This window comes from Somniosus microcephalus, chromosome 5, assembly GCF_052327205.1.
Source record: "Somniosus microcephalus isolate GS21.2 chromosome 5, FLI_Smic_1.0, whole genome shotgun sequence".
NCBI lineage: Eukaryota > Metazoa > Chordata > Chondrichthyes > Squaliformes > Somniosidae > Somniosus > Somniosus microcephalus.
In genome coordinates, this window is record NC_140991.1 from 129,098,252 (window position 1) to 129,125,184 (window position 26,933).

General features: G+C 47.4%; 1 protein-coding gene across 1 annotated transcript; it reads right to left on the minus strand.

Moving 5' to 3' along the window:
* Nucleotides 1-4,865: 4,865 nt before the first annotated feature.
* LOC147117321 (T-complex protein 1 subunit epsilon-like) lies at nt 4,866-26,535 on the minus strand. The gene is made up of 5 exons (XM_085988244.1): nt 26,344-26,535; nt 25,198-25,347; nt 24,988-25,107; nt 24,702-24,887; nt 4,866-5,137 (listed from the first exon to the last, which is right to left on the minus strand). The coding sequence occupies exons 1-5, from the start codon at nt 26,512-26,514 to the stop codon at nt 5,132-5,134; spliced, it is 633 nt and encodes a 210-aa protein (XP_085844370.1). The 5' UTR covers nt 26,515-26,535; the 3' UTR covers nt 4,866-5,131.
* Between the last annotated feature and the right edge of the window lie 398 nt (nt 26,536-26,933).

Sequence of the window (26,933 nt, forward strand, 5' to 3'; positions counted from 1 at the left end):
TATGCATGTAGGAAAAGCATCTGCTTGTGCGAGTTTTAAAGGGAACTCTTGAAAACTAGACTGGGATAGTCTGATCTTTGGTCATCAGAATTCCCAGGCAACTACGCCTGAGACTGGGCTGCCCGGTTCAAAAAAAATGGTGATTGCTATACCTTTGAAACAACCATATCAATACGGCTCAATTGTGGTATAAAAAAATCATATGCCCGGAGTGAAATGACTTTAACATTTTGATGCCAAGGCTCCATTTCATCTGTTTTAGAACTTTCACTATTACAGCTGTTTCATTCCCTGGCTGTTCTTGTGAGAACATTGGATGGATCCTGTAAGCTGAGAAGGATCTGGTGATTGAAAGTTACCAAGGTTACCAAGACCTTGTGATCTGTAGGGGTGGATTGTTAGTACCAATTGGTCTCACTATTGGAGCAATGACCCTGAGTGTATAGTTTAGGATGACCACCTCCAGAATCACTTCAGGATTGATCAAAGCTCTTGTGCAATCTTGAGTGCTCAGATGTCACTTTGCTCATGCTTAGAGTCTAAAGTCAGCAGTGGGGTTGCTTTGGGGTAAAAAGGACCCTGAAATCTTCATCAGTAAATTAAATTGTAAAAGAAAAACTGTCATTGATCTGTGTCTAAAAAAAGTTGCAAACAATCAAACGTTATTTGTATAGTACATGAAATCTATGATAGTCTGCAAGCAAGGTCTACTGATAATTCAAAATTATATTTTGTGCTAAAAAATTGGATTATCCAATAATTAAAATTAAGATGCTTTGAATTAAGAGTAGACTGTATTGTGCTTTGTTTGCTGTATTTTGTACTGATTCAGAATGGTTTTACAGTGAGCTTTTTTGCAGTTAAGTTTTTTTAATTTAAATGAGTGTCAATCATTTAGGCATTTTTATATTTCTGTTATTTAAAAAAAATTGTAATCTTGTAGATGACCATTATCGGGATCTCTGGTGACTCACACTCCTAATAGAGATTCCTTTGAATTCAGTGATGGATGGGTTCAATTACCTTCTTTATGTACATGGCAGACAGTACTACTACTGTTGTAACTTGCACCCCTATCTGAGTGAATTACACGTTCACTGAATTTTAACTTGGGAGTAACATGAGCTTGCTTGCTGGTGTAACATCAGTAGTTAACATAGGAACATACAGTACCAGAAAATGCAATTTTGGTCCATCTGGCCAACCCCATTACAAAAAACAGTTCAACAATTATATCCTTCAAATAATTTTCTTGTTAAATTCCTGTACAACTCCCTCTTAAAGTTACAGATGTTATAAGTTTCATCACATCCTTGGACAGTCCAGTTAAAACATTCACCACCCTCTGTGTGAAGTAATTATATCGGATCATCTTCACTCTTCTGACCATCGCATGCCCCCTTGATGTCATTCTCAGGGCTGTGGTAAACAGTTTCTCAGGGTTCAACTTGTTGATATCCTTCAGGATTTTTAATACTTCAATTAGATCCCCTACTCACTTATAAGAGCAAATAAGTAGCTGAATGAATTCAGAACATATAACGGGCAGCTGAATTGATATCAGTCATGTTACACTATCACCCAAAGTCACAGTTACCCCTGATAACTGGTGTTTAATATCTTATGTATTGGGACTGAATTAAAGGTATAACTATCCGACTAAAACAACGTTTATTTTTTGTCACACTCCCTGTTTGTGAATTCATGCCGACTGTAGTGTTTACCCATTAGCTCTCTCAAAATCTCACCTGTAGTTTTTTTCTTTTAAGTGAAAATTGAATCTTATGAACACACTCTTAATTTAACATTATAAAGCCAAACAAAAGTACACTTAAAGGTATTTACTACTCTATCACCACACTTTATACTCTAACACTAATTAGATGCAGCCAAAAAACAGGCGTTTTGTTTGCAGCTCCCCAATGCAACAATGCCATGCCTGTCTCTTCAGGAATGGGAATGGCTAGCTAGTAAATCACTCAAACTCACAAGATGAATCAAACATTTAGGATTTTGTAATCTATATAATTGCTAAACTTTACATTTAATACACCATCTGAATTGGCCTTTCTATCCCATTGAGGAACTATAATGCAGTTACAAACTGCTGCAACACCAGAGTGCTTAGAAGTTGAGTCATGAAGGTTGTGGGTTCAAATCCCACTCGAGACTTGACCACGTAAACTAATCTGACAGTTTACTGCACTACTGAGGGAGTGCTGCATTATTGGAATTGTCATTTTTCAGCTGAGATGATAAACCAACACGCTGTGAGCCTGTTCCGTTGGATGTAAAAGATCCCATAGTACTATTCAGAGAAGTGCAGAGGAGTTCCTCTGATGTCTTGTCCAATATTTATCCCACAACCAAACCATAAATGGTCATTTATCTCACTGTTGTTTGTGGCCCTTGTTTGCAAATTGGCTGCTGCATTTTCCTATATCACAATAGTGATTACACTTCAAAGGTACTTCATTGGCTGTGAAGTGCTTTGGGGCTATTTGTAGTATTTTAACAGGTTTAAGGTAAATAGCACTCAAGTAAATGAAATAAGTATCAGACTCTGTTGAGGACAACAAAATTTGCTACCAGATTAGCTGAAAGGGCAACGGAGAAGTGGATAGCTAAATTAGGAGCCACAGGGCCATTAAGGACATTGACATTCTTCACAGCAGATCTGGGTGGAGTCCCAAGATATCGCTAAGGTTTTAAATGGCTACTTCGCAACAATCTTCATTAATGAAAATGACACTGAGTCACTAATGCTGCAGCATAGAGTTGCTAAAATTGAACTTGTAGGTGGATACAGATATAGTCCTCACTAGAATTAGGCCTCTTAAAAGCAGATCAAGCTGCTGCCTATGCTGGTATTCACCAAGATGCTAAAGGAAATAGGGCTGTGTTATGTGAATCACTGACTCACATATTTAGTAGTTCACTTATATGTGAGATTGTTCCCACAGACTTCAGAGAGGCCCATGTGGTCCTAATATTTAAAAAGGACAGTCAGAACCAGGAAACTATAAACCTATTAGTTTAATTTCCGTTGTAGGCAACTTGCTAGAAGGTAATATTAGAGAATCGTCACATGATCTTAAAAGGGCTATTAGGGAATTGGAAAAGCTGCTGTCTCTGTAACTTGATCGTAGTTTTTTGAGGTTAAAGTTGGTGGATGATGGAAACCAAATGTTGAGGTAGCATTTCCACAGGGATTCTTCGATTTTCAGCCACAACTTTGCCAGAAACTAGAGAAACTGCTTATATAGCTGTTAATGCCGTTTCTCTGTGTTTCCACCAAAGTTATGGCAGATCAGGAGAACCTCTGTGGAATATACTTATTTTATGAGATTAGTGGGCAAATCTTAGGTTGGATAGAGAATTGATTACATTCATGTAGAGCGATATTATTGGTAGTGGTTGTGTAGGGGCCAGACACTAATAAGATCAGTACAAAGACTATTGCTCTTCATTATTAATGATCTGGACAAAGAAATCAGGGGAACAATCCCCAATTTTGCAAATGAGATGAAAATATGTGCTGGAATTATGACCTTGGATGAAGCAGACAAAGAGTGGGGGAGAGGAATAGCCAGACCTATTATGTAGATGTCTTTCACTGTTGACAAGTACAGCATTATCCATTTGGGCAGGAGCAGTTTCAAGCATGCATGCAGCCTGCGTGGTTGCACACAAGGCTGCTGAGCAAGACTGGGTTATAATTCATGAATTATTGAAGATCCAAGACTGGTTTAAAGAGACTGTTGCAAAAACAAATAGGGTGTTAGCGATATATCGCATATATAACTAGAACAATCCTTTATGGCTTGTTACATTTAGAATATGTCTAGTTTTAGTCCCCTCAAAGTGGGGATATTGAGGCACTGGAAAAAGTTGAGGAAGGCTATTCCAACCTAGTTTAAGGGCACTTAGTTATCAGGACAGGGTTAGAGAACTGGGCATCTTTACTTTAGAAAAAAGTGTGAACTTTGAAGAGATACGATTGAAGTCTTCAAAATAATAAAAGTTTCAAAGTAGATGGGATATTTGAACTAGATAGTCAGGGGAACAGTGCAATTTATGAAAGCATAGAATTAGATTAAATGTTTGTAAATATTTCTCTTCACAGAATCATTGATCTCCGGAATAGGTTGCCAGTGCTCACAGGCATTCAAAAAGGTGAAGTTCTGGGAGTGAAAAACATCAAATTGTAGAAGGTAGGTGGGTGGGTTAACAGCCACTTGTGATTATCAGTTACCATGATTTCCTGCAGCTTATCTTTGGGAGTCAGAGAGGAATTGCCCAGTTTCTACCCCCCTCCCCACCAACTTAGCCCAAGATATTTTCCTGTGTAGTTGCTTCTTCTTGGAGATTGTGGTGTTGATAGTGCATGCTGCTCCATATTGGGAGGGGACAGACTTGGTGGACCCGTTGGTCTCCTTGCCTTTTTCATATGTATGTAAGGGACATCAAAGGCACTATATAAATGCAAGTCTTTATTTTTCTTTCTATTAAGTTTCTTGATGAGACTTTACAGTTCATTCTAGTAATAGTCTTTAGTTTATTCTGGCGCATAAAAATTGATGGCCAGAGTTTTCTGCTTCTTTACTTGTCAGTTCCAATTTTCCACCCTTTCACTTTAATGGGTAGAAAATCACAGGTTGGCAAGCGCAGAAGTAGAAAACGTCAGCTTCTAACTCCATTCAGCTACTTATGATAAGTGCATTCGAGTGACCTGTTAAATGGCATAACTCAATTCACATTTTATTTTGGCCAGCTGAAATATTTGCTACCGTCTTAGACCAGTGGAATATGAAACCACTGCTGTATTCAAGAATTAAGTGTATTAAGTGAAAAATAAGCCAGAAGATGGTACAAGTAAGCTTTTATTCAGTTCTTTTAAACAAATACATGTAGCTTACAGTGTTATGCAAAAATAAATAACTGAACAGAAAATGGAGTACACAAATTGTGGCATATCCCACCACTCCAGTCAGTGAAGTTGTTGCACGTCTATTCCTGCATTTCTCCAGGGCACCGAATATCATCAATTTTCAAGATCATTTTCACTACTTGGGTAGCCAAAGAAATCTGCTGCTTCTTTCCAATTAGAGTCTCTATGACATGCTGTTTTTCATATCTAGAGGGAACAGTCAAGGAATTAGTAGACTGATTCAAACTACACTGTTGCAATGAAACATTAAAAATGAACAGTTTCAGTATAACTAGTTAAGCCCACAACCTTACTGTGTTCGTCACTCCACACCAAAGCAACTCAATGGCATTTTGGGGCGGAATGCATTCATTCAATACATAATACCTCGGCATCGGAGTAATATGAACAATTCGTTCACTACTTCATTGTAAATCAGAGGGGGTGGGGGGAGTAGTTTATACTACTAAATGTTATACCAGGAGATTACTTGCCTGGTTCCCACATTCTTTGCAGTCAGGGTCCACTGTATACCAAAGTAACAACTGCCCTACCATCCCCCAAAAAGGTAATGTTAATTTTGGTGGAAAAACCATGGAGCTTTTATTCATTAGTGTTAAAATTACAACACTAGTCACAGCATGCTGCTGTCTATTAAAACTAATAGTCTACATTAATGTCTATTATAATGGTTAATTGCAAGCCCAAATAAATGCAATATTATCAAAGAAAAGAAATACAAATATATAAGTTCAGAACTAAAAGTTTTATGCCCATTCAATGCACCAACTGAAGCTCAGAACATACTAAGCCAGGCCCATACGAATAGTCTGTAACACTGTCAGAACCAGACGATGTTCTTGTCCTGGTTCTGATGAATGGTCGTACACCTGAAATGTGTCAGAGTTGTTGGCCTAGAAATTCAGTTTGCACAGTTTTGGGGCGCTAAAGTCGGGCGTTCGGTAAATTTAGCGCCCGCCGGAAACTGCAGGCAACCGCGCCGAAATTCAGTGGATTTGGCCAAGAGTTTTGGCGAGCGCTGAAACCGGCGTTGCAATGCTCGGCTCCGGCGCTAAACCGGCGCTGCGGCCTGATAACGCCGATGCCGGGCGCAGCGCAGGTGCGGTCATGTGTTGCTTGACAGCAGACACCCTGACGCCGGCCTGCTCTTAAAGGGGGAAGGGTCAACTTTGACTGCTGCCACGCCCTGCACACTGGAGCCCTGCTGCTAGGCCTCAACAGTGCTGGTGGGACAAAATAGCGCCAGAACAGATGGAGATGGCCCGTGAAAGAGCCCAGCGCTTCTCAGACCATGCACTGAGGGTGCTGATTGATGCTGTCCAGGAGAGAAGACCCATCTTGTGCCCGGACAATGGCAGAAAGGCTCCCAGGATAGAGTTCAGGAAAGCCTGGAGGAGCATCGCACGCAGGGTCTCCTCAAACTCAGATGTGCCCAGGACTGCGGACCAGTGCCGCAAAAAGTTCAATGACCTCTGTCGGCTGGTGAAGGTGAGTACCCTTTCCACTGTCCTCCTCATCCTTGCATGTGAGCCTCACACTATGGGCAAAGGGACCTCAAAGGCATAATGGGCAGCCCTCCTCACGCAGCAATGCCACTGGCATGATCATCAGCAGCACTTTCTGCACTGACCACACTGGCCAGGCTATTCCACCATGGGAGGCAGTACACACAGCAACAGGGCACCACACTGTACTTAGAGTCCGTCCTTTCTCTTGCAGGCCAAGCTGGCAAGAAATGCGCGCAGCCGGCTGGAGACCGGTGGTGGACGGCCCCACTACCAGGCTCTAAGTGCTCTGGAAGAGAGCGTCGCTGGACTCCTGCGTCCCCGGGTGACTGGCCCTGTAGCCATCGGGGATGCGGACCCTGTGCTGGAAGCCACTGGTAAGGAGATGACCGCTTGCAGCTCTCTCGTTGCCCTAGTGCTTCCGATCTAAATCCTTTCCCACTGACGGACAAATGCGCATAATGCCACCGCTCAGGCGTCCCTCGCTGACGCCCTGTCCTCACTTTAAAGCTACTCTTGTGCCTTCCTGCTTTCAGCTGCTGAGGAGGAGGTGGTCCCTGAGGCACCGGGTGCCAGGCCCTTGGAGGAGGAGGACGTCCAGGACGAGGAGGAAGCCGGGCCATCGGGCGAGCCCTCAGCCGTGCCAGGGGATGGCAATGAAGGGGGGACGTCTGGCATGCAGGAGAGCCAGGGGGAGGTGTTGCAGGGGAGGGCAGATCCTGCTTGCAGTGGGGTCCAGGCAGGCGGCAGGGGTCGGCCAGCTCGGCCGGCTTCTCCCCAGCTGCAGAGTCCTCTCTCCAGTCCGGAGAGTGGCCTCAGCCAGGAGGTGCGCCTCCTGCAAGAGATCTCGGTGGCGTCTGACCGGCGCCACCATGAGTTCATGGGGGTTGTGCAGCAGATGCCGCACGCCATCGAGTCCCTGGCTCAGAGTGTGGCAGCATTCGGCCAATCACAGGCCAGGGGGGTGGAGCAACTGGCCGCAGCGCACGCCAGGGGGGTCGAACTACTCGCGACACTGCAGGAGGAGAGTCGTCAGAGAGGTGGTTCCTTCGACACACTGTCACAGCAGCTGGAGGCACATACCCGGGCAGTGCGGTCACTGACTTCTGCCACACTCGCTTTGACGCAGAGGCGTCGCACCCGCACCCGCACCCGCCGCCCTGCTGCAACACAGCGGGCTGGCCTCCAGCACATAGCTGCGCCAGCTGAACTGCCAGGCCGGACGACTGCCACTGTGTCTGCTGAGCCTCGCGCGCCTGGCAGCAGCCAGCTTGCCCCCCTTGGAGCATCCGACACTGCCACTCCCCCAGCCAGGGTGCGAGGAGCTGCTGCTGCCACTGATGCTGGCCAGCCACAGCCGAAGCAGTCAGCAGCCGGCCCCTCCCGGGACGTGCGTCGTGTTGGCCGACCCCCAAGGGCATCTGTCGCGACGCATGGGGGCCCTCATGAGCCTTCCCCCAGCCTTGAGGCCGCCACAGGGCCCACGTTGAGGCGGAGCAGCAGGCCGGGCAGGGGCCGGGGAAGGCTCTCCAAGGACTCGCCCTCTCGGCACAGCCGCTAGAGTGTGGTCTCTGCGGCATTGTATATATGGGGGGGATTGTGTTTTGGGGGCTGATTTTTGTGGATGGCCGAAATTGAAGGCATTTTTTGTTTTTATGGGGGTCTTTCTGTTGGCGAGGGGGGCCCTTTTTTTGTTACGGCCAATGTTGAAGGCCATGTGGATGGCCAACTTTTGTTAGTCCTCCCCAGGTTGGGGGAGTGACATATGTTTGTGACTGTTTTTTGGGTGTGTTCTGTGTTTTTGAGTTTCATGTGGGAAGGGGCCTCAGTTTGTTAAATAAAGGTTTTTATTTATTCAGCTTGTCCAGGTGTCATGTTTCAAGTGTTTGCTGCGTTAACCGGCTGACGGCTTCCGGAGCGGCTGCCTTCAGGTGCGCTCATTCCCACAGGCCATTCCCTCACAGCGGGCCTAGAAGTGTCGAGCAATAAGCCCCCGGCGTATGGCCCTTGGGCCTTCTGGCCCCCTCCTGGCCTGCTCCTCCTCCTCCTCCCCCTCCTCCTCCTGATGGTCCTCCTGCTCGTCCTCCTCAGGTGGTGGTGCAATGTCAGGTGGCAGTGCCTGCGTCCGGCGGATAGCCAGGTTGTGCAGCATGCAGCACACGACGACGAACTGGGACACTCTATCCGGCGAATACTGTAGAGAGCCGCCGGAGCGATCCAGGCAGCGGAAGCGTTGCTTGAGGACGCCTATGGTTTGCTCTATGACGTTCCTTGTTGCTTGATGGCTTTCGTTGTATGAGTCCTCCGCTGGGGTCCTGGGCGCGCGGAGCGGGGTCATGAGCCACGTGCACAAAGGGTAGCCCTTGTCCCCGATAAGCCATCCCCTTGGTGGAGGCTGTGCCTGGAACATGTCAGCCACAGTAGTCTGGCGCAGGATAAAAGCATCGTGGCTGCTTCCTGGGAAGCGGGCATTTACAGCTAGGATGCGCTGCCTGTGGTCACACACCAGCTGCACATTGAGGGAATGGTAGCCCTTGCGGTTGCGGTAAACCTCGGGATTGTCTATAGGTGCCCGCATAGCCACATGCGTGCAGTCAATGGCGCCCTGCACCATGGGGAAGCCCGCGATCCTGCCAAATCCCACTGCACGCTGCTGCTGCCTCTGTTGGGTCATGGGGAAGGAGATGAACTGGTGTCTCCTCGCGAACAGTGCATCGGTGACCTGCCGGATGCAGCGATGTACGGCGAACTGGGAGATGTTCGCGATGTCCCCAGCAGCGGCTTGGAACGAGCCGCTTGCATAAAAGCTGAGAGCCACCGTGACCTTCACTTCCACCGAGAGAGACGTCCTGGACATGAGCTGTGGCTGCAAATCTGCGTGAAGCAGCTGGCAGATCTCTCCAACCACCTCCCTTCTGAAGCGCAGCCTCTTTACACAAAGTGCCGCAGACATGGTGACATAGGACACCTGCTGCCGGTATTGCCTGGGTGCGTAAGGCCTACGTTGGCGACGCCTGATGGCCCTTCTGTGTCTACGCATGGCTGCCCGTCTCTCACAGCGTCTGCGAGCCCTCCGCACATAATGCTGCAACTCAATGTTGGCCCCCCATGCAGCCCCCATAATCAAGGTCGCAACAGTGAAATCAGCAAGAGTCAAATGTCAAAGCACTGGCCAGAAGCCAGAAAGACCTCTCCTATCTTGTCCCAAATCTGGAATCTCTGTCCCTTGGTCTCTGTGTAGAAATCCAAAGCAGTGAAGTCATTGCAGCAAAATGGCTGGGCTTTATAGGTCAGTGGAGGTGCCCTTTAATTTGCGCTCCCCGAAGCCCACAGGGCCTCTGCAACATTCCATTTTACAATTCCTAATAGCGCCACGCCCACATTGGGCGGGCGCCACTCAATTTCCGGGTTGGGGCGCTAAAACAGCGTTGCGCGAGGATATGACGTCATAAGCTGCGCGCGCACCCGAGCGGGCGCTAACACTTTGCGCCAGCGCTAAATCTCAAATGAATTTGGGCGTCGACGCAGATCGGTCTGCATTCCGGCGCTAAGGCTTTATCGACGGAAATATAGCCCTTTTTTGGCGTTAGCGCCTGGCGCAGCCAACTGAATTTCTAGGCCGTTATCTTTTGGATGAGACATTAAACTGAGGCCCTGTCTGCCCCCTCAGGTGAAGGTAAAGGATCCCCTGGTACTATGTGAAGAGCTCCATGAGTGTCCTGGCCAATATTTTTCATTCAACCAACACCACACCAAAAAAATGAGCACATCATTTATTTAATTTGCCGTGGGCAAATTGGCGATACATTTACCTACAATTTTATTTCTAAAAAGCAATTCATAGGCTAAGAATGCATTGGGGTAGAAAGTTCTGCCCAAAACCAACATGAGGTGCACAAGACCAGTATAAATGCACCGTAACCCGATTTTTCCTATTTGCTTTCTTAATCTTGTTGAGATACCGCGGCAAACGTGGGAGTCGAGACCAGAGCTAGTAAAACACAACTGCTTTTATTCTACCTCATGACAAAGAGGAACTGGAAAAGCCCGCGCATCCACTTAAATACTTCCCAGACAGGAAGTGCTCCCGGCAGCCTGTCCCTGCGGGAAACATGTTGCTGGAGGAAAGGGCCCCCGGCTGGGGGCGTCTGCTTAAACTGTCCGTGCTGCCGTGAGCGGATTATGTCCAGTGGTGGCGTGTCGCCACAGAGCTCCCCCCAGAATCCGCTTAGGAGGAGTGGACGAGTCGTGACGGTGGTCTGATGGTTCTGCCGCAGTGGCTCTGAGTGGTCGCCGGTCTAGTTGGTGGGGCCGGGCGGTTCGCCGCCGGTTGTGCTGGCTTGCTGGCAGGACGGCCTCTAGTTGGAGGCCGTGCCACGGGGACCTGTTCCCCTGGTTCTGTGTGTGCTGGTTTGAGCCGGTCGATGGAGACTGTGTCGACCCTGTCGCCGAATCGCAGCTTGAAGACCTTGTCCCCGGTTTGTAGCACCTCGTACGGCCCGTCGTACGGGGGTCGCAGGGGCCCGCGGTGCGCGTCATGTCGCACGAAGACGAAGCGCGCCTGCTGTAAATTTGGCGGGACGTGAGGTGCGAGTTCGCCGTGTCGGTTGACCGGAAGTGGGGCGAACTGCTGAGCGGAAGAGAAAGAGTTGAGCCGCTGCTGTTCGACCGACCAAGGCGTGGTAGCCTCCGGAAGGAATTTGCCTGGGCCACGCAGCGGTTGTCCATAGGCTAACTCCGCTGCCGAGGACTGGAGGTCTTCCTTGACCGTGGTGCGTAGGCCTAGTAGCACCCACGGTAGGCGGTCAGTCCAGGTACTGTCCTGCAGGCCGGCGCGGAGTGAGGCCTTGAGTGACCTGTGGAAGCGTTCACAAAGCCCGTTGGCCTGCGGGTGGTACACCGTGGTTCGGTGGAGCGTCACCCCGAGGTTGCGTGCTGTGGCCGTCCAGAGTTCGGAGGTGAGCTGGGCGCCTCTGTCGGAGGTTATGTCGGCCGGTACGCCGAACCTCGCAACCCAGGTGTTAACGAACGCCCTGGCGATGTCGGCTGTGGTGGTGGAGGTCAGCGGCACTGCCTCAGGCCAGCGTGTGTAGCAGTCGACCATCGTGAGGAGATAAGTTTGGCCTTGCGATGGCGGCAGGGGACCGACGATGTCGACGTGTACGTGGTCGAAGCGGCGGCTGGGTACCTCGAAGTCTCCCAGGGGTGCTTTTGTGCGCAGCTGCACCTTAGCCCATTGGCAGGCGAGGCAGGAGGTGGCCCAAGTCCGAACATCTCTGCTGAGGCCGCGCCAGACGAAACGCTGGGAGAGGAGTTTGACGGATGCGCGGGAACCCGGGTGGGAGAGCCCATGGAGCGCGTCGAAGATGCGGTGGCTCCAGGTTGCAGGGACGACCGGCCTGGGTTGGCCGAGTGAGACGTCGCAAGTGACTGCCGTGGCTTCGGGCCCGTGCGCGACCTTGACTAGGCGTAGCCCTGGCAGGCTGGTAGCCGCCGAGAGGAGGTCTGGGTCCGTGAGCTGGGCCACTGCTAGTTGCGCGTAGTCGACCGCGAGGTGATTTGCGCAGATGGCGGGATGGGAAAGGCAGTCGGCGACAACGTTGTCTCTACCGGAGATGTGCTGGATGTCCGTAGTAAACTCGGACACGGCCACGAGCTGGCGTTGCTGCCTAGCGGACCAGGGTTCGGTGTGCTTGGCCATCACGTATGTGAGTGGCTTGTGGTCCACGTACGTGGTGAAGGGGTGGCCTTCCAGGAGGAACCTGAAATGGCGGACCGACAGGTGGAGCGCGAGAAGCTCGCGGTCGAAAGTGGAGTATTTGACCTCCGGGGGGCGCAGTTGGCGGCTGTAGAAGGCAAGTGGCTGCCACGCGCCATTGACCCACTGCTCGAACACGGCGCCGACCGCGTGGTCGGAGGCGTCGGTGGTGAGCGCGACCCGGGCATCGGCCCTCGGGTGCGCGAGCAGGGTGGCGTCGGCGAGCGCGTTTTTGGTGGTGCCGAAGGCGGCTGACGTGTCAGTGGTCCAGGCTACGTCCATCTTGCCGAATTTACCTCGGAGGGAGTCGTATAGGGGCTTCATGAGGGCTGCCGCTCTGGGGATGAACCTGTTGTAGAAGTTCACCATCCCGAGGAACTCCTGGAGGCCCTTGATGGTTGTGGGGCGGGGGAATTGCTGGATGGCCTGCACCTTGTTGGGCAGGGGGACGGCCCCAGCAGGGGTGATGTGGTGACCGAGAAAATTGATCTCGGTTAGGCCGAATTGGCACTTCGCCGGGCTGAGGATGAGCCCGTGTTGGGCTAGGCGCCCGAACAAGATGCGAAGGTGTTCGAGGTGTTCCTGTTTGGAGGAGCTGGCCACGAGAATGTCGTCTAGATAGACGAATAGGAAGTTTAGGTCCCGGAGGACTGAGTCCATCAGGCGCTGGAAAGCCTGGGCTGCATTCTTGAGGCCGAAGGGCATCCTCAGGAACTCGAACAGGCTGAATGGGGTGATGACGGCCGTTTTGGGGATGTCCGCGGGGTGTACGGGGACTTGGTGGTAACCGCGCACCAGGTCGACTTTGGAAAAGACGGTTCGTCCGGCCAGTCGGGCCGAGAAGTCCTGGATGTGTGGCACCGGGTATTGGTCGGGGGTGGTGGCGTCGTTAAGGCGGCGGTAGTCCCCGCAAGGGCGCCAGCCTCCACCGGGCTTGGGGGCGATGTGGAGGGGCGAGGCCCAAGGGCTGCTGGAGCGGCGGGTGATGCCGAGTTGTTCCATGGTGGTGAACTCGGCCCGCGCGATTTCCAGCTTGGCCGGGTTGAGTCTGCGGGCGTGGGCAGAAACTGGGGGGCCGGTGGTGGGAATATAGTGCTCCACACCGTGTTTGGCGGCTTTTGCCGAAAAGGTCGGGTTAGTGAGGGCGGGAAACTCGGCTAGGAGTGCCGAGTAGTCGTCCGTGGCTCTGGCGAGGCAGTAGGTCGTCAGGCTGGCCGAACGGGCCAGGGTAAATGCGCCGGGGATGGGGGCCATAGTGTTGATGTCGACGAGGCGGTGCCTCGGAATGTCGACAAGGAGGCCGTGGGCGCGTAGGAAGTCTGCGCCGAGGAGTGGGCAGAGGACCTTGGCTGTGAGGAACTCCCAGCGGTAGCGGCGGCCCGCGAGGTCGAGCGTGACCATGCAGGTGCCATATGTGCGGATGTCAGAGCCATTGGCTGCGGCCAGCGTGATACCCCGTGTGCCGCGTTGTATTTCGAGGGCGGAGGCGGGGGTGATGCTGTGCTGGGCCCCTGTGTCGCACAGAAATCGGCGGTTGGTTCTGTCATCGGTGACGTACAGTAGAGGCCCCTTTTGCCCCACGGCCATCGCGGGGGCCGGTGCGGGTGGGGGTTTGAAGGTACACGGTGGCGTGCAGCGTTGGGCCCTAGCGCCAAAACGGGTGTGGTAGTAGCAGTGACCCGGAGTGGGAGGGCGGTCGGGCCTAGTGGGCCGGGAAGACCGCATGGTCGTTGCCGTGAGGTCGGGCGCGACGTCGCGAGCGGACTGTGCAGAGAGCAGCCGGTCGGCCTTTTCGGCTATGTCATTCAGGTCCGTGGAGCCAGACTCCACAATGAGCGGGCGGATGCTGGCGGGGAGCTGCCGAATGAAAAGCGTGCGAAAGAGGGCGCCGGGGTTTTTGTCGTCCGAGAGGGACAGCATGTGGGAAAGCAGGTCTGATGGTGAAGCGTCACCAAGGCCGGGGAAGTCAAGGAGTTGGCAGTGGCGCTGGTAAGAGGACGTTTGAAATTTTTTAAGGAGCGCAGCCTTCAGATGTTCGTACTTGCCGTCCGGTGGTGGATTCTGCAGCGCTGCCCAAACCTTGGGGACTGTGGCGAAGGTGAGAGCGGAGACGAGGTAGTCGTACTTTGTGGCGTCGACTGTAATGTGTTTCAGCCGGAATCTGGACTCAGCTTGAACAAACCAGGCTTCGGCGAGGTTCTCCCAAAAGTCCGATAATTTAACCGTGACTGCATTTGTATCCGCCATGCTAGCTTAGGATTCGTCCTGAGCGTCGGGGTCACCAGTGTTGAGATACTGCGGCAAACGTGGGAGTCGAGACCAGAGCTAGTAAAACACAACTGCTTTTATTCTACCTCATGACAAAGAGGAACTGGAAAAGCCCGCGCATCCACTTAAATACTTCCCAGACAGGAAGTGCTCCCGGCAGCCTGTCCCTGCGGGAAACAAGTTGCTGGAGGAAAGGGCCCCCGGCTGGGGGCGTCTGCTTAAACTGTCCGTGCCGCCGTGAGCGGATTATGTCCAGTGGTGGCGTGTCGCCACAATGTAATTGAAATAAAGAATAGATTTGCCTTTCTAATCTAGGCTTTATTAACTTTAAAAATCCAGTAGCACATCTTTCAACACCAGTCTCCAACCATGACTGGAGAGAACTGAATTTAAGATGGCCACCACAAATCACCTGACATTCACTACCAATGAGTTTACAGCATATATCTCAAGGTAGAAACAAACAACCAATTACAATACTTCTTACTAACACAGAGAACAACCACCCCATTCACCAATCACAATACTTCTTATTAAACATAGGAAATAATCACCACATTCACCCCTCCTTTTAAAACATGCTGCAACCTAAAATAACCTTTACAATTTATAATTAATTTATTTACAACTAAAATACAAATATAATATTTCAACAATTTTAAAACATTGCTATCAATTTAAAAGTCCATTTTCAATCGGTCGACCGGATATCTTGTTCGTGTCGACCTTCTTAACCTTGGTGAAATTCCTTGCCCTCCCATACCCGGAGACACCGAAGTATCTTCTGCAGGAAGGCTATCCATATCCCGATTATCAACGGTTTCCGGATTGGAAATCCCATCAGGAAGTAAACTAGGACGGTCATGAACATCCATCAAAGGCTGACTAATAGAAGTATAATTATCTGCAATAGGATTGGAAACATTCGTAGTATCTATAACAACATCCACATTATCTGAATCATGACTATTATTAGTATCCTCGGAAGAGGGCTGGCCACCGCAAGGAGCCAAGTCTTTAATTGAAACAGTACTTTCTTTCCCATCTTGGAATCGAATATGAGCATATTGGGAATTTGCCTCCAACAGCTCCACCTCCTCCACTAAAGGATCATATTTTGACAATCTAACATGGCGTCGAAGCAGCACAGGTCCCTGCATAGTAAGCCATGAAGGTACCGAATATCCCGTAGTAGATCTCCGTGGGTAATTAAAGAGCCTTTCATGGGGGGTCACATTAGTAGCCATTGAAAGCAATGATCTAATGGAATGCAGGGCATCAGGCAGTACCATTTCCCACTGTGTATTCTTAAGGTTCCGGGATGTCAAAGCCAACATAACTGCCTTCCAGATCACCCCATTGTATTGTTCGCACTGTCCATTACCCTGGGGGTTGTACGGGGTAGTTCTACTAGTAGAAATTCCCCGACTCTGAAGGTATTCCTTCAACTGGGAAGACATAAAAGAACTTCCCTGATCCGAATGGATATACGCAGGCATCCCAAAGATGACAAAAAGTTGAGTCAGACATTTGATAACTGTAGCAGCTGATACATCTGCACAAGGAAAAGCAAAAGGAAACCTTGAAAACTCATCCACAACAGTAAATATGTATCGATTTTGAGTCGTTGAAGGAAGAGGCCACTTAAAATCAATGCTCAGACGTTCAAAAGGAGAAGTAGCCTTTATAAGATGAGCTCGTTGAGGCTTAAAAAAATTCGGTTTACACCGAGCACAGATAGAACATGATGAAGTCATCCGCTTGACGTCTTCAACTGAAAAGGGCAAATTCTTACTGCGTACGAAGTGTATCATCCTCGTAACCCCAGGATGACATAAGGCATTGTGAAGATTAATAAGCGTATCTCCGTGAATCACAGAACAATAAGCCCTCGACAGTGCATCAGCAGCAACATTATCCTTCCCCGGACGATAAACTATATCAAAATGGTAACATGCCAACTCAATCCTCCACCTCATTATTTTATCATTTTTGATCTTTCCAAAATGTTTAACATCAAACATAAAGGACACAGATTTTTGATCGGTTACCAACGTGAAATGTTGCCCCAATAAATAATGTCTCCATTTACGCAGTGCTTCTACTATTGCATATGCCTCTTTCTCTATTGAAGAATGTCTTTTTTCACTATTGTTCAAAGTACGTGAGAAAAAGGCCACAGGTCTTCCATTTTGGTTCAGACTAGCCCCAATTGCAAAATCAGAAGCATCCGTCTCAATCACAAAGGGAACCTGCTCATCAATAGAATGCACAACTGCTCCTAGGATATCCTTTTTAAATTTATCAAAACATGTCCTGGCCTCCCATGATAGAGGATATGTCGTAACCCATATAAGGGACCGGATCTTCTGCGAAAAGTTTGCAATCCAATTAGAATAGTAAGAAAACAGTCCAACAACTCGTTGCAAAGCCTTAGAATTAGTAGGATAAGGTAAATCGATCAATGGTCGCAGACGTTCTGGATCTGGTTTAATCTTATTTCCCGAGATAATATACCCCAGTAGCTTTACTTCAGTAGTCGAAAAGATACACTTCTCTTTATTAAAAGTTAAACCAACTTTTTCCGCAGCTTGAAGGAATCTTTCTAAATTAGAATCATGCTCCACCCTTGATTTACCACACACCGTGATATCATCTAAATATGAAAAGGTGTCAGAGAGTTATCACTTATAAAAGCATCCATTGCCCGTTGAAAACAAGCAACACCATTAGTAACACCAAATGGTATTCGGCAAAACTGATACAGCTTTCCACCAGCCTCAAAGGCTGTATATGGTTGATCCCTCTTAACAATAGGAATCTGATGATAAGCACTCTTTAAATCAATAGTGCTAAAAAGCTTATACTGAGATAATTTGTTGATAAGCTCATCAATCTTAGGCAAAGGGTACGCATCTAATTGAGTATACCTATTAATAGTTTGAGAGTAGTCTATCACCATTCGTTTCTTATGCCTCTCGTTAGTGGTGACAACTACCTGAGCCCGCCAAGGCGAACAACTAGGTTCAATGATTCCTTCCAATAAAAGACGTTGGACTTCAGAATTAATAAATTCTCTATCCTGACTGCTATACCTTCTTGACTTGGTAGCAATTGGCTTACAATCCGGCATCAAATTGGAAAAAAGTGATAATGGAGAAATGGATAAAGAAGTTAATCCACAAATGGATAAGGGTGGCTTAGTCCCTCCAAATGAAAGACTGAGAGACTCGTGTAATTTAAGCACATCATGACCAATCAAAATATCCACACAAAGATTAGGCAAAACAGATAGGCGTATATCAGTATACGTATTACCTAGAAGAATCAATTTCACAAGGCAACAACCAGCTACTTGTGAAGTAAGGGTCGTCTGAGCCATACACACCTGATAAGTAACAGGCAAGATTTTCAAACGCTTTTCCTTCGCAAACTGAAGACTTATAAAACTCTCGGTACTGCCCGTATCTATGAGAGCCTTCACTTCTAACCCATTAACTTGGGCCATAACTATAGCTTTGTTTAGGCCATGAGCAAATGCAGCAGAAATTGATGCAATAAACGCCCTCGCTACAGGTTGAATAGTCGCAGAAGAGGAGGTAATTGAACCTAATGATTTACAAACATGTGCAAAATGACCTCTCTTGCCGCATTTACTACACACAGCCTCCCGGGCAGGACACTTCAAACGAGGATGCCGGACGTTCCCACAAAAATAACACTTCTGAATCCTAGAGGCAACAGCCGCCGAAGTAGAAACTGTTTCAGAATCTAGTAAACCACTCCCATTAAGTCCACCGAATTCCTTTTCGTCCAGAACTGCTGAAACCACAGTCGCAGGCCGATTAGAAAGAGCATAAGAATCCGAACTTCTCTGAGCCGTATCCAATGTAGAAGCTTGCTCAAAAGCACTCTTGAGATCCAAAGTCTTATTTTCTAACAACCGCTGATGAATTGATCTAGACAGTAGTCCATTAATAAAAGCATCCCGTACCGATTCTTCCTTATATTCTTCGGCCGTCACGGCCTTATAATTACAGTTAGCACTAAGGTGCAGAAGTGCTTGTAAATAAGTATCCAAAGATTCTCCCACCTGCTGCCTACGGGCAGATAGAAGGTAACGTACAAATACCTCATTCTTTGGTTTAACAAAAATCTTCTCCAATGTAGAAATAGCCAATTCGTAAGCTTTACAGTCTGGAGCAATGTAGTTGATCAGCATATTCAGCTTATTCAGAGACTCTTGTTCCAACACACCCAAAAAGTTTGTAAAGGTACAATACCAATGTTTCCATTTATCATCCACTCCTGCAGAATTAGGGTCAGCATTGAATCGTTCCGGTTGAAGATATCGCTCCATTCTGATAAAAAGTTAATAAATTGAAATAAAGAATAGATTTGCCTTTCTAATCTAGGCTTTATTAACTTTAAAAATCCAGTAGCACATCTTTCAACACCAGTCTCCAACCATGACTGGAGAGAACTGAATTTAAGATGGCCACCACAAATCACCTGACATTCACTACCAATGAGTTTACAGCATATATCTCAAGGTAGAAACAAACAACCAATTACAATACTTCTTACTAACACAGAGAACAACCACCCCATTCACCAATCACAATACTTCTTATTAAACATAGGAAATAATCACCACAGTAATACAGACCCTATTCCCACTAAACTGCTGACCACCCAATTTCTTTCCTGGCCCCCATGCCAGCTGATACTGTAAACTGTTCCCTTTCCCCAGGTACTGTCCCCTTTATTGCAAATCTATCCACCCCATCTCAAAAAACACACCCTTGATCCATCTTTTCAAACTACAACCACATCTCCAACCTTCCTTTCCTCTCTAAAGCCCTTGAACATGTCACCTCCCAACTCCGTGCCCATCTTTCCTGCAACTCTGTTTGTACCTCTTTAATCAGGTTTCCACCCCTACCACAGCACTAAAACTGCCCTAATCAAGTCAGAAACAACATCCTCTGTGACTACTTTCCATCCTCATCCTTCTTGACCTCACTGCAGCCTTTGACACAGCTGACCACACCATCTTTCCCCAATGCCTGTTGTCCACCTGAGTGGTTACTGGATTCCATTCTTATTTATCCAGAGTACTTCCTGCAATGGCTTCTCTTACCGCAGTTACCTCGAGTCCCCCAAAGATCTATCCTTGGCCCCCTCCTATTTCTTAACTACATGCTGCCCCTTGGTAACAAAGACATACTGTTGGCTTCCACATGTATTCTGACGCCATCCAGCTCTTATCACCACTTATCTTGACCTATCCACTGCCCATGTTGTCAGACTGCTGGTCCGACACCCAGTCCTGGATGAGCCACACTGACCTCCAATTAAACTTTGGGAAGACTGAAGCCATTGAACTCCATTCCAATGCCATCAATCTTGCTGGCCACTGTCTCAAGCTGGACCAGATAGTACACAACCTCGGTGTCCTATTTGACCTTGAGCCGAGCTTCTGACCCCATATCCTTTCCGTCACAAAGACCGCCTACTTCCACTTCCATATCGGCGGCCATCTCCGCCCTTGCCTCAGCATATCTGCTGCTGAAACCTTCATCCATGCTTTTGTTACCTCCAGGCTCGACTGTTCGAAATTCCCCTGGCTGGCTGGCCAGCCATTTTCCACCCTCCATAAATGAGCGCATCTAAAATTCAGCTACCCATATCCTAACCCGAGCTCATCTAAAACTCAGCTACCTTTATCCTAACCTGCAGCAAGTGCAGCTCACCCATGTGCTTGCAGAGCTAGATTGGCTCCCGGTGCACCAGTGCCTTGATTTTAAAATTCTCACCCTTGTGTTCAAATCCCTCCATGGCCTCACCCCTCCTTATCTCTAACCTCCTCCAGCCCTACAACCCTCCAAGAACTCTGTGTTCCTCCAACTCTGGCCTCTTGTGAATCCCCACTCCCTTCATCCCGCCAATGGTGACCGTGCCTTCAGCCGAATCGGCCCCATAAGCTCTGGAATTCCCTCTAACCCACTCAGTCTCTCTCTCCCCCTTTAGGATCCTTCTTAAAAACTCAACTCTTTAACCAAGCTTTTAGTCACCCCCTCCCACTATCTTTCTTTGCCTCGGTCAATTTTTGTCTGATTACACGCCTTGGGATGTTTTTCTACATTAAAAGGTACTATATAAATTCAAGTTGCTGCTGAGATTGGGATAAAAACTACATAGCACAGCTACAAAATATTGTTAACAATGAATAAGGCACCCTTAATAAACAGTAACTAAATTTTAAATCATTGGTTAAATTTATATATGCCAGTACAATTTAAAAACGGGTTAAGAAAAAGCTACCTACCGTTTGTCTCCTTGTGTAAACAATCTATACCCAGTGCAAAGTTGTTCTCCTTCACCTGTCTAGCTCGAACCTCTGTCATTGTCTGGATTGGGTTATAACCACTGTTTTCTGCTAGTGACATTGGAATGACTTCCAGGGCATCAGCAAAAGCTCTCATTGCATACTGTTCTAAAGTAGGACACTGTACAGAGACTGAGATAGAACCACAGCAATATTGAAATTGAATTACTGATCACGAGTAACAGATACATTACAAAGCACAAAAAAAGTGACTGGCCACATTAGTTGGTGGCACATTTTCTCCAGATGCTACCCAGAAGAATGCCGAAACTTGGGATATTTGGCATCTTGGCATCAATCTCTATACAACAAAAATATACTAAATGGGAAGTGAATCCTCAATCCCCTCAAAACTAAAACGTACAATCACACAAACTGCACAGAATTTTTTTTTTTAATTGGCATTTTACCTCATCTGCTGCCTCATTGACAGCCAAAGCGCAAGCAATCTCTGCAACACCACCACCATATACAATGCGATTATCTTTCACAAGGTTGTGTATTAGACACAATGGCCTAGAAATTCAGTTTGGGCCCGCCAGCTGGCTAGCGCCCAAAAGTTAGCGCTGGGCGCGGAGCCAGTTGCGACCGTCAGAAATTCAGTTTCAGCGCCCCAAGTGGGAACCGGGCACTATTCCAGGGTGTGCCCGCCCCCGCTTGGGGCGCTGAAACTGAATTTCAGCGCTCTAGCTGCCGCTGCGCCACCCGATGCGGTGCGGCAGGCTGCGGTACTGCAGGCCTCCTCCTTCTCTTAAGGAGGAGGTGCCTGCAACGGCCGGAGCCCCGATCGCGAGTGCCGGCAAAAGAGCCCGGCACAACGGAGAAGTGCCGGGCTCCACGGAAACCAGCCGGCAATGCTGCGGGGGGGGGGGGGGGGTGGAGGAGGCCGGGGGAGGAGGTGCGGGCAGGCGGCCGCCGAAAAAGCGGCCGGCCGCACCTCCACCTTAAAGCGCCCCGCTAAGGCTGCAGTAAGGACCCGGTCTCCCGATGTTGTTAGCGGCCGCCACGGAAGAGGCAGCCGCTACTGAAGATGGGGGTCGGGGCGGTAGCGGGGCGGAACCGGGGCACTGCGCACACCGATGACGTCATCGGTGCCGGCGCAGCGCTACCGGCTACCGCCTCCATTACCGCGGCCCTCAAAATCAGCGCTACCACCTCTACTGGCGCAGAAGCCCTCTTTGGGCTGTAACTGGGTGCAAAGCCCACCGAATTTCTAGGCCAATGTATCATGAAGTACTCTTTTTGCTTCTTCAATGATCTGGAATAAAAATGTAATTACTAATAAATCTATGCAGATACTAAACTTCATGCACATATATACACACACACACAGTATCAACATCAAAACCTCATTTACTTTGAATTAGACAACACTGTGTGTTTAACTCTAAGATTTGAATCATATAATCAAGAAACTCAAAGGAATTGTGCAATAACGTACATTTGTTTATTCAGAGTCTATTCTGCAGACAACAGATTATGACAAAACAAGCATTATTGTTGAGATATTTTTCGGTTATACAGTATAAACATAACAGCCGGTGTGTCATGTTTCAAGATTATTTGATCACAGAAGGATTTTGGGGGAAAAAAGTTACATTTACCAGTTGTTTTAAAGCAAAATGTATTCACAAGTTTAAAAAAGACACCGAGACAATAGGTGGTTAAAATGCTAATTAGTTATGTGAAGTTGTTTCCTCAGACTGCAAACAATTTGTTCGCCTAGCTCAGTAAATCGATAAAATTCTCTCATCCGTCGTGTTGGGAGGTCCCTGGTCCTGGGACCTTGCTTCTGTTTATGATTAAAAAAAGTGAAGCTCAGAAGTATGCAGGAAGATAGTTAATGATTTTGTTTAATTCAAGCAAGATGATCCACTGATGTGGGAAAGCATGAAATGTTCATTATTTTGTATTATTATGCAAGGATTATTACTGTATTACTGACTGAATTGAGTTTGATCTTATCTTGCTCTGTGTTCCCTTGTGAAATAAATCAGCGTAACAATTCACACCTGGCCTCATCTTATCAAGCAATGTTATGGTCCATCTCTATGGGCAATGTCACTGATGGGCAGCATGTGGATATGACGGGGAGGCAAGAAGATCGATCCTTCATGGAACGCAGAGGTAACAGAACGAAAGAGAAAATAGAAGCCATGATTGGAGATACACTACCTGGGCTTGAATAGATAAGAATGTAACTCCCATGCAGCTGGATGACGAAGAGATCTTGACAGAGGATGGTGCTGTAAACTGAACTGAACACTTCAGAAAGGTTGAGGAAGACAAAGTGGGGTATTAATCCTGCTTGGTCAGCTACAGAACAGGTCAGTCATGATTTTGGTTAAGACTAGAGACAGACTGGAGATCTTTGAACAGAATGTTTCAGCAAAGAGGGACACGAAGCTGGGGGAAGTTTCAATACATTTGAAGACCGTAGAGAGGAAAAGGAGGTTGGAGAGAGAATGGTTGTTGGAAGATGGCCAGGGATTTTTTTTTTGATAAATAAAAAGGATGAGGTGGGGAATATGATGATTAAAAACATCAAAAGTTTTGATGGGGTGAAGCCATTGCCTGAAGAAAAAAAATCACTGTCAACTAACGTTGTGGCCAGGAGAGTTTAGTGGAAGTGGGGCTCGAAGGAAGAGGAAGGAAAGAAAGATAGGTGATGAGCAACTGTAAAACGATTGGAAAGGTCTTGGGCTTGTCCTGACTAAAACACTGAACTCTGTTGACTTGAGATAACCGCATGGTGCAAGTCCATTAAGTTTCTCATAATTAGTCCTGCAGGTGAGGGCATATGGGGTGGGGGGGAAGGGTTTAAAGCAGCAGTTTGGTCATGGAGGAAACAACTGGGGTTCTCTTTACCCGCCAAGATGAACCTGGAGTAAATAGGTGGTTTTGGCCGAGGAGTATGAAGCACAGCAGTGCCTGACATCACCAAGCCAAGATCTAGCAAAATGACGACTAGGATAATTATGTAATAAAAACAGAAGAAGCTGGAAATACTCAGCAGATCAGGCCGCATCTGCTCGCCACAGATGCTGCCTGACCTGCTGAGTATTTCCAGCATTTAATGTTTTATTTCAGATTTCTAGCATCCGCAGTATTTTGCTTTTGTATTAGGATAATTATGTGGTAGGTACGTTCCAAGCCTGCACCCTCCGATTTGAGGGGAAAAAAAAGGCGAGACGCAGTAATGGGTTGAGCCTAGTGTTACTAGCATTACTACACAAAATACGGCACATACCATCAGAATAATCAAGCTTTGATTAAAGTACAAGTTCCAAACAAAATCTGAGAAGTCTCATTCTGAAGTGTTGTCACATATAAAACATCAGATCTCATCAGAGAAAGACTCTAAAGGAAAGCTGATTACAGGAAACTTTTTTTTATCCGGCACGGATGGGACCGACGTGGAGCCGGTTCATCAAAAATTGCGGATAACCGAACGCTATAGTAAAAGATACGGAGAGCTGACAGCTCCGTATAAAGCAACAAACCCTGTTGCTTAGCAACAAGTTCAGAACAATGGCCACAAGTTCCAAGCATCTCTGTAGCTTAGCAACAGCTGCAGCCACACCCTTGCACAGCACCAGATGGAGGAAGGCAAGTACAATATGAAATAAAACCTACTCATGAATTTTGCCGGTTAACCGAGATTTCCGGTTATTTAGGTGCTGGTAAATCGAAAGTTTCCTGTAATATCTGATGAAATACATCTCATATTATTCACAAGAAAAACAAAGATATATAGACAACTGATGAGAAAACCCAAATTTCATCTGAAAGGTTAATTCAAACTTAGTGCTCAAATACTGCACATACCATTTTGTTTCCACCTCTGATGAAAATAGTCACTCCCCTAGAGTTCAGGCACTCTTCAATCACAAGCATCTTATCCTTGGTAGTTCCAAAAGAGATTTCCTTGACGATACCAGCACTGCCCAGCTTCTCAGCAGTAAGTTCTGAAAACCGAGGAACAATGCGTCCTCCAGTGGCAATAGCAATCAGCTGAATCAGAAAAAAGTGTTAATAGTGCCTTGTGCTGTAAACGACGACACCCTGACAAACCCACATAATTCATACTAGAATCTGATGTAATCACACTCACCTCAATTTCAGGCCCACCAACCCAGCGTATAGCAGGAAGCTTATTCTGGAGAAGCAAATGGTTTGCTTCATCATCAAACCCCCACTGGCAAATAGCCAGATTAGCACCAGTGTCTTTTATCTTGAATGCAAAATAAAATTCAACCATGAGACTTAATACACGAAGTCCATCATTAAAATTCTAGTATTAGTAGGGGGTGCAGTTACTGACCTGATTGATCATCTCCTCAAATTTATCCTTTTCATATTTTTGCAAGGCTTTGTAATCTTCCACTGAAGTTACATCAAGCTTATGCTTGGTTTTGGGTTTTGGTGGTTCAAAGGGGTATGTTAAAATTGCAAGCTTTGCATCTTTTACCATCTAGTAAACAAAAATTATTTAAAAGTTAATGCTTTTGGAAGTTTTATTGATGAACAGATTTTGGTAGCTTCATACAAAGCTTAATACCATTAGAAATGCTGGTTACTATTTCAATATTACAATTGGAATAAATTTTAAACTGTGCCTGGCAAGTTATCATTTCTGAACACAATTGTCAGAAAAAAATCATAGAAATGGTAACTAAATTGACAATTTGAAGCTATGCACATAAATAAGATGAGTCATATTGTGGCGGTTCCACCGGGTGTCCTTTACTATGTATATATACATAAAATAATTCCCTTTAACTTACCTTTGTATGTACATAACTTACCTGTTTGGGCCGTTGCCCCTTTAACTTACCTGTTTGGGCCGTTGCCCCTTTAAGAACGCGCATCACGTGACTCACTAGATGCGAGCCGGCCCAGCGCAGCCTTCCACTCCCGCGACGGTCGCCGGCACAACTTGGTCTCCCGCTCCTGCGGTGGCCGCCGGCACAACTTGGCCTCCTGCTCCTGCGGCGGCCGCCGGCCCGGTTCAGCCTCCCGCGCCCGCGATGGCCGCCGGCCTGGTTCGGCCGCCCACTCTCGCGTCTTCGGCCACAACGGCCAGCCACAGTTATGTGCCGACGTAACGACGCAGGTCACGTGACCGCCCAAGCGCGGGCAAACGCACTAACGTCACGACGCGGTCACATGACCACACAAGTGCGGGAAAACGTGGCCGAGCGTGATGACGTCATCATGCTCTCCACAAGACTGCGGAGTCAGTCCTCGTGGCGTCCCCGCTGGGTTAAGACGTACCAACCGGCTCTCCTGCATCCAACTCTATTGTCTGCTGTATAACATCTGTTTCCTGCATTAAATAACTTATTGATTGTTCTCCTGAAGTCGAACTCAATTATTTAGTAGTCATTCGTCCGATACCTACTTAGGTGAACACGAACTGCTACAATATATTCTTTGAAATGGACTTTTACAATGCAAAAAATCCTACCTTTGGCATTTGTGGATGGCTGAATTCTTTGTCCACCACAACTCCTTTAATTAACTGTGTGTCCTCTAGTTTTCCATCCACTTTACCTTCCACTTTCATCAGCTCAAATTCTACATCCTTGCGCTCCATATCAGCAACAGTTAAGACAGCATTTATTGCTATTTCTGCCATTTGCCTATGGCAACGATTAATACTGTAATAAATAATTTTTAAAAATGAAAAAAGCAGGGATGACTACTGCAACAATGGGTTACAACATTTGACTATTCAGCTCTTGAACCTACATCATAAATTGATGGTGATTAGGATACCAAGTTGGAGCAGATTCTATCCAGTTACTGACTGGCTCAGGTCCATAGTAAAAAGTTATCCATAATTGAATACAAATCAACAATTTCCTTGGAGGTCAAAAAAATGGTCAAACTGAAAAATTCCTGCCTGACCAAATTTATTGAATTTTGAGGAAGCAACAAGTGGATTGTGGTAAACCCTACAATGTTAAGTGTCTGGACTTTCAAAAGACATTTGATAAAGTTCCACACAAAAGGTTATTTAGTTAAGTTCAAAGTCATAAGGAGTCAGGGTAAATC

Coding starts and splice junctions, on each gene's coding strand:
- LOC147117321 (XM_085988244.1), bottom strand. CDS start 26,514: ATGGCAGAAATAGCAATAAATGCTGTCTTAACTGTTGCTGATATGGAG. Junction 25,348..26,343: donor GCCATCCACAAATGCCAAAG/GTAGGATTTTTT, acceptor TTTGTTTACTAG/ATGGTAAAAGATGCAAAGCT. Junction 25,108..25,197: donor TTGAGGAGATGATCAATCAG/GTCAGTAACTGC, acceptor TTTGCATTCAAG/ATAAAAGACACTGGTGCTAA.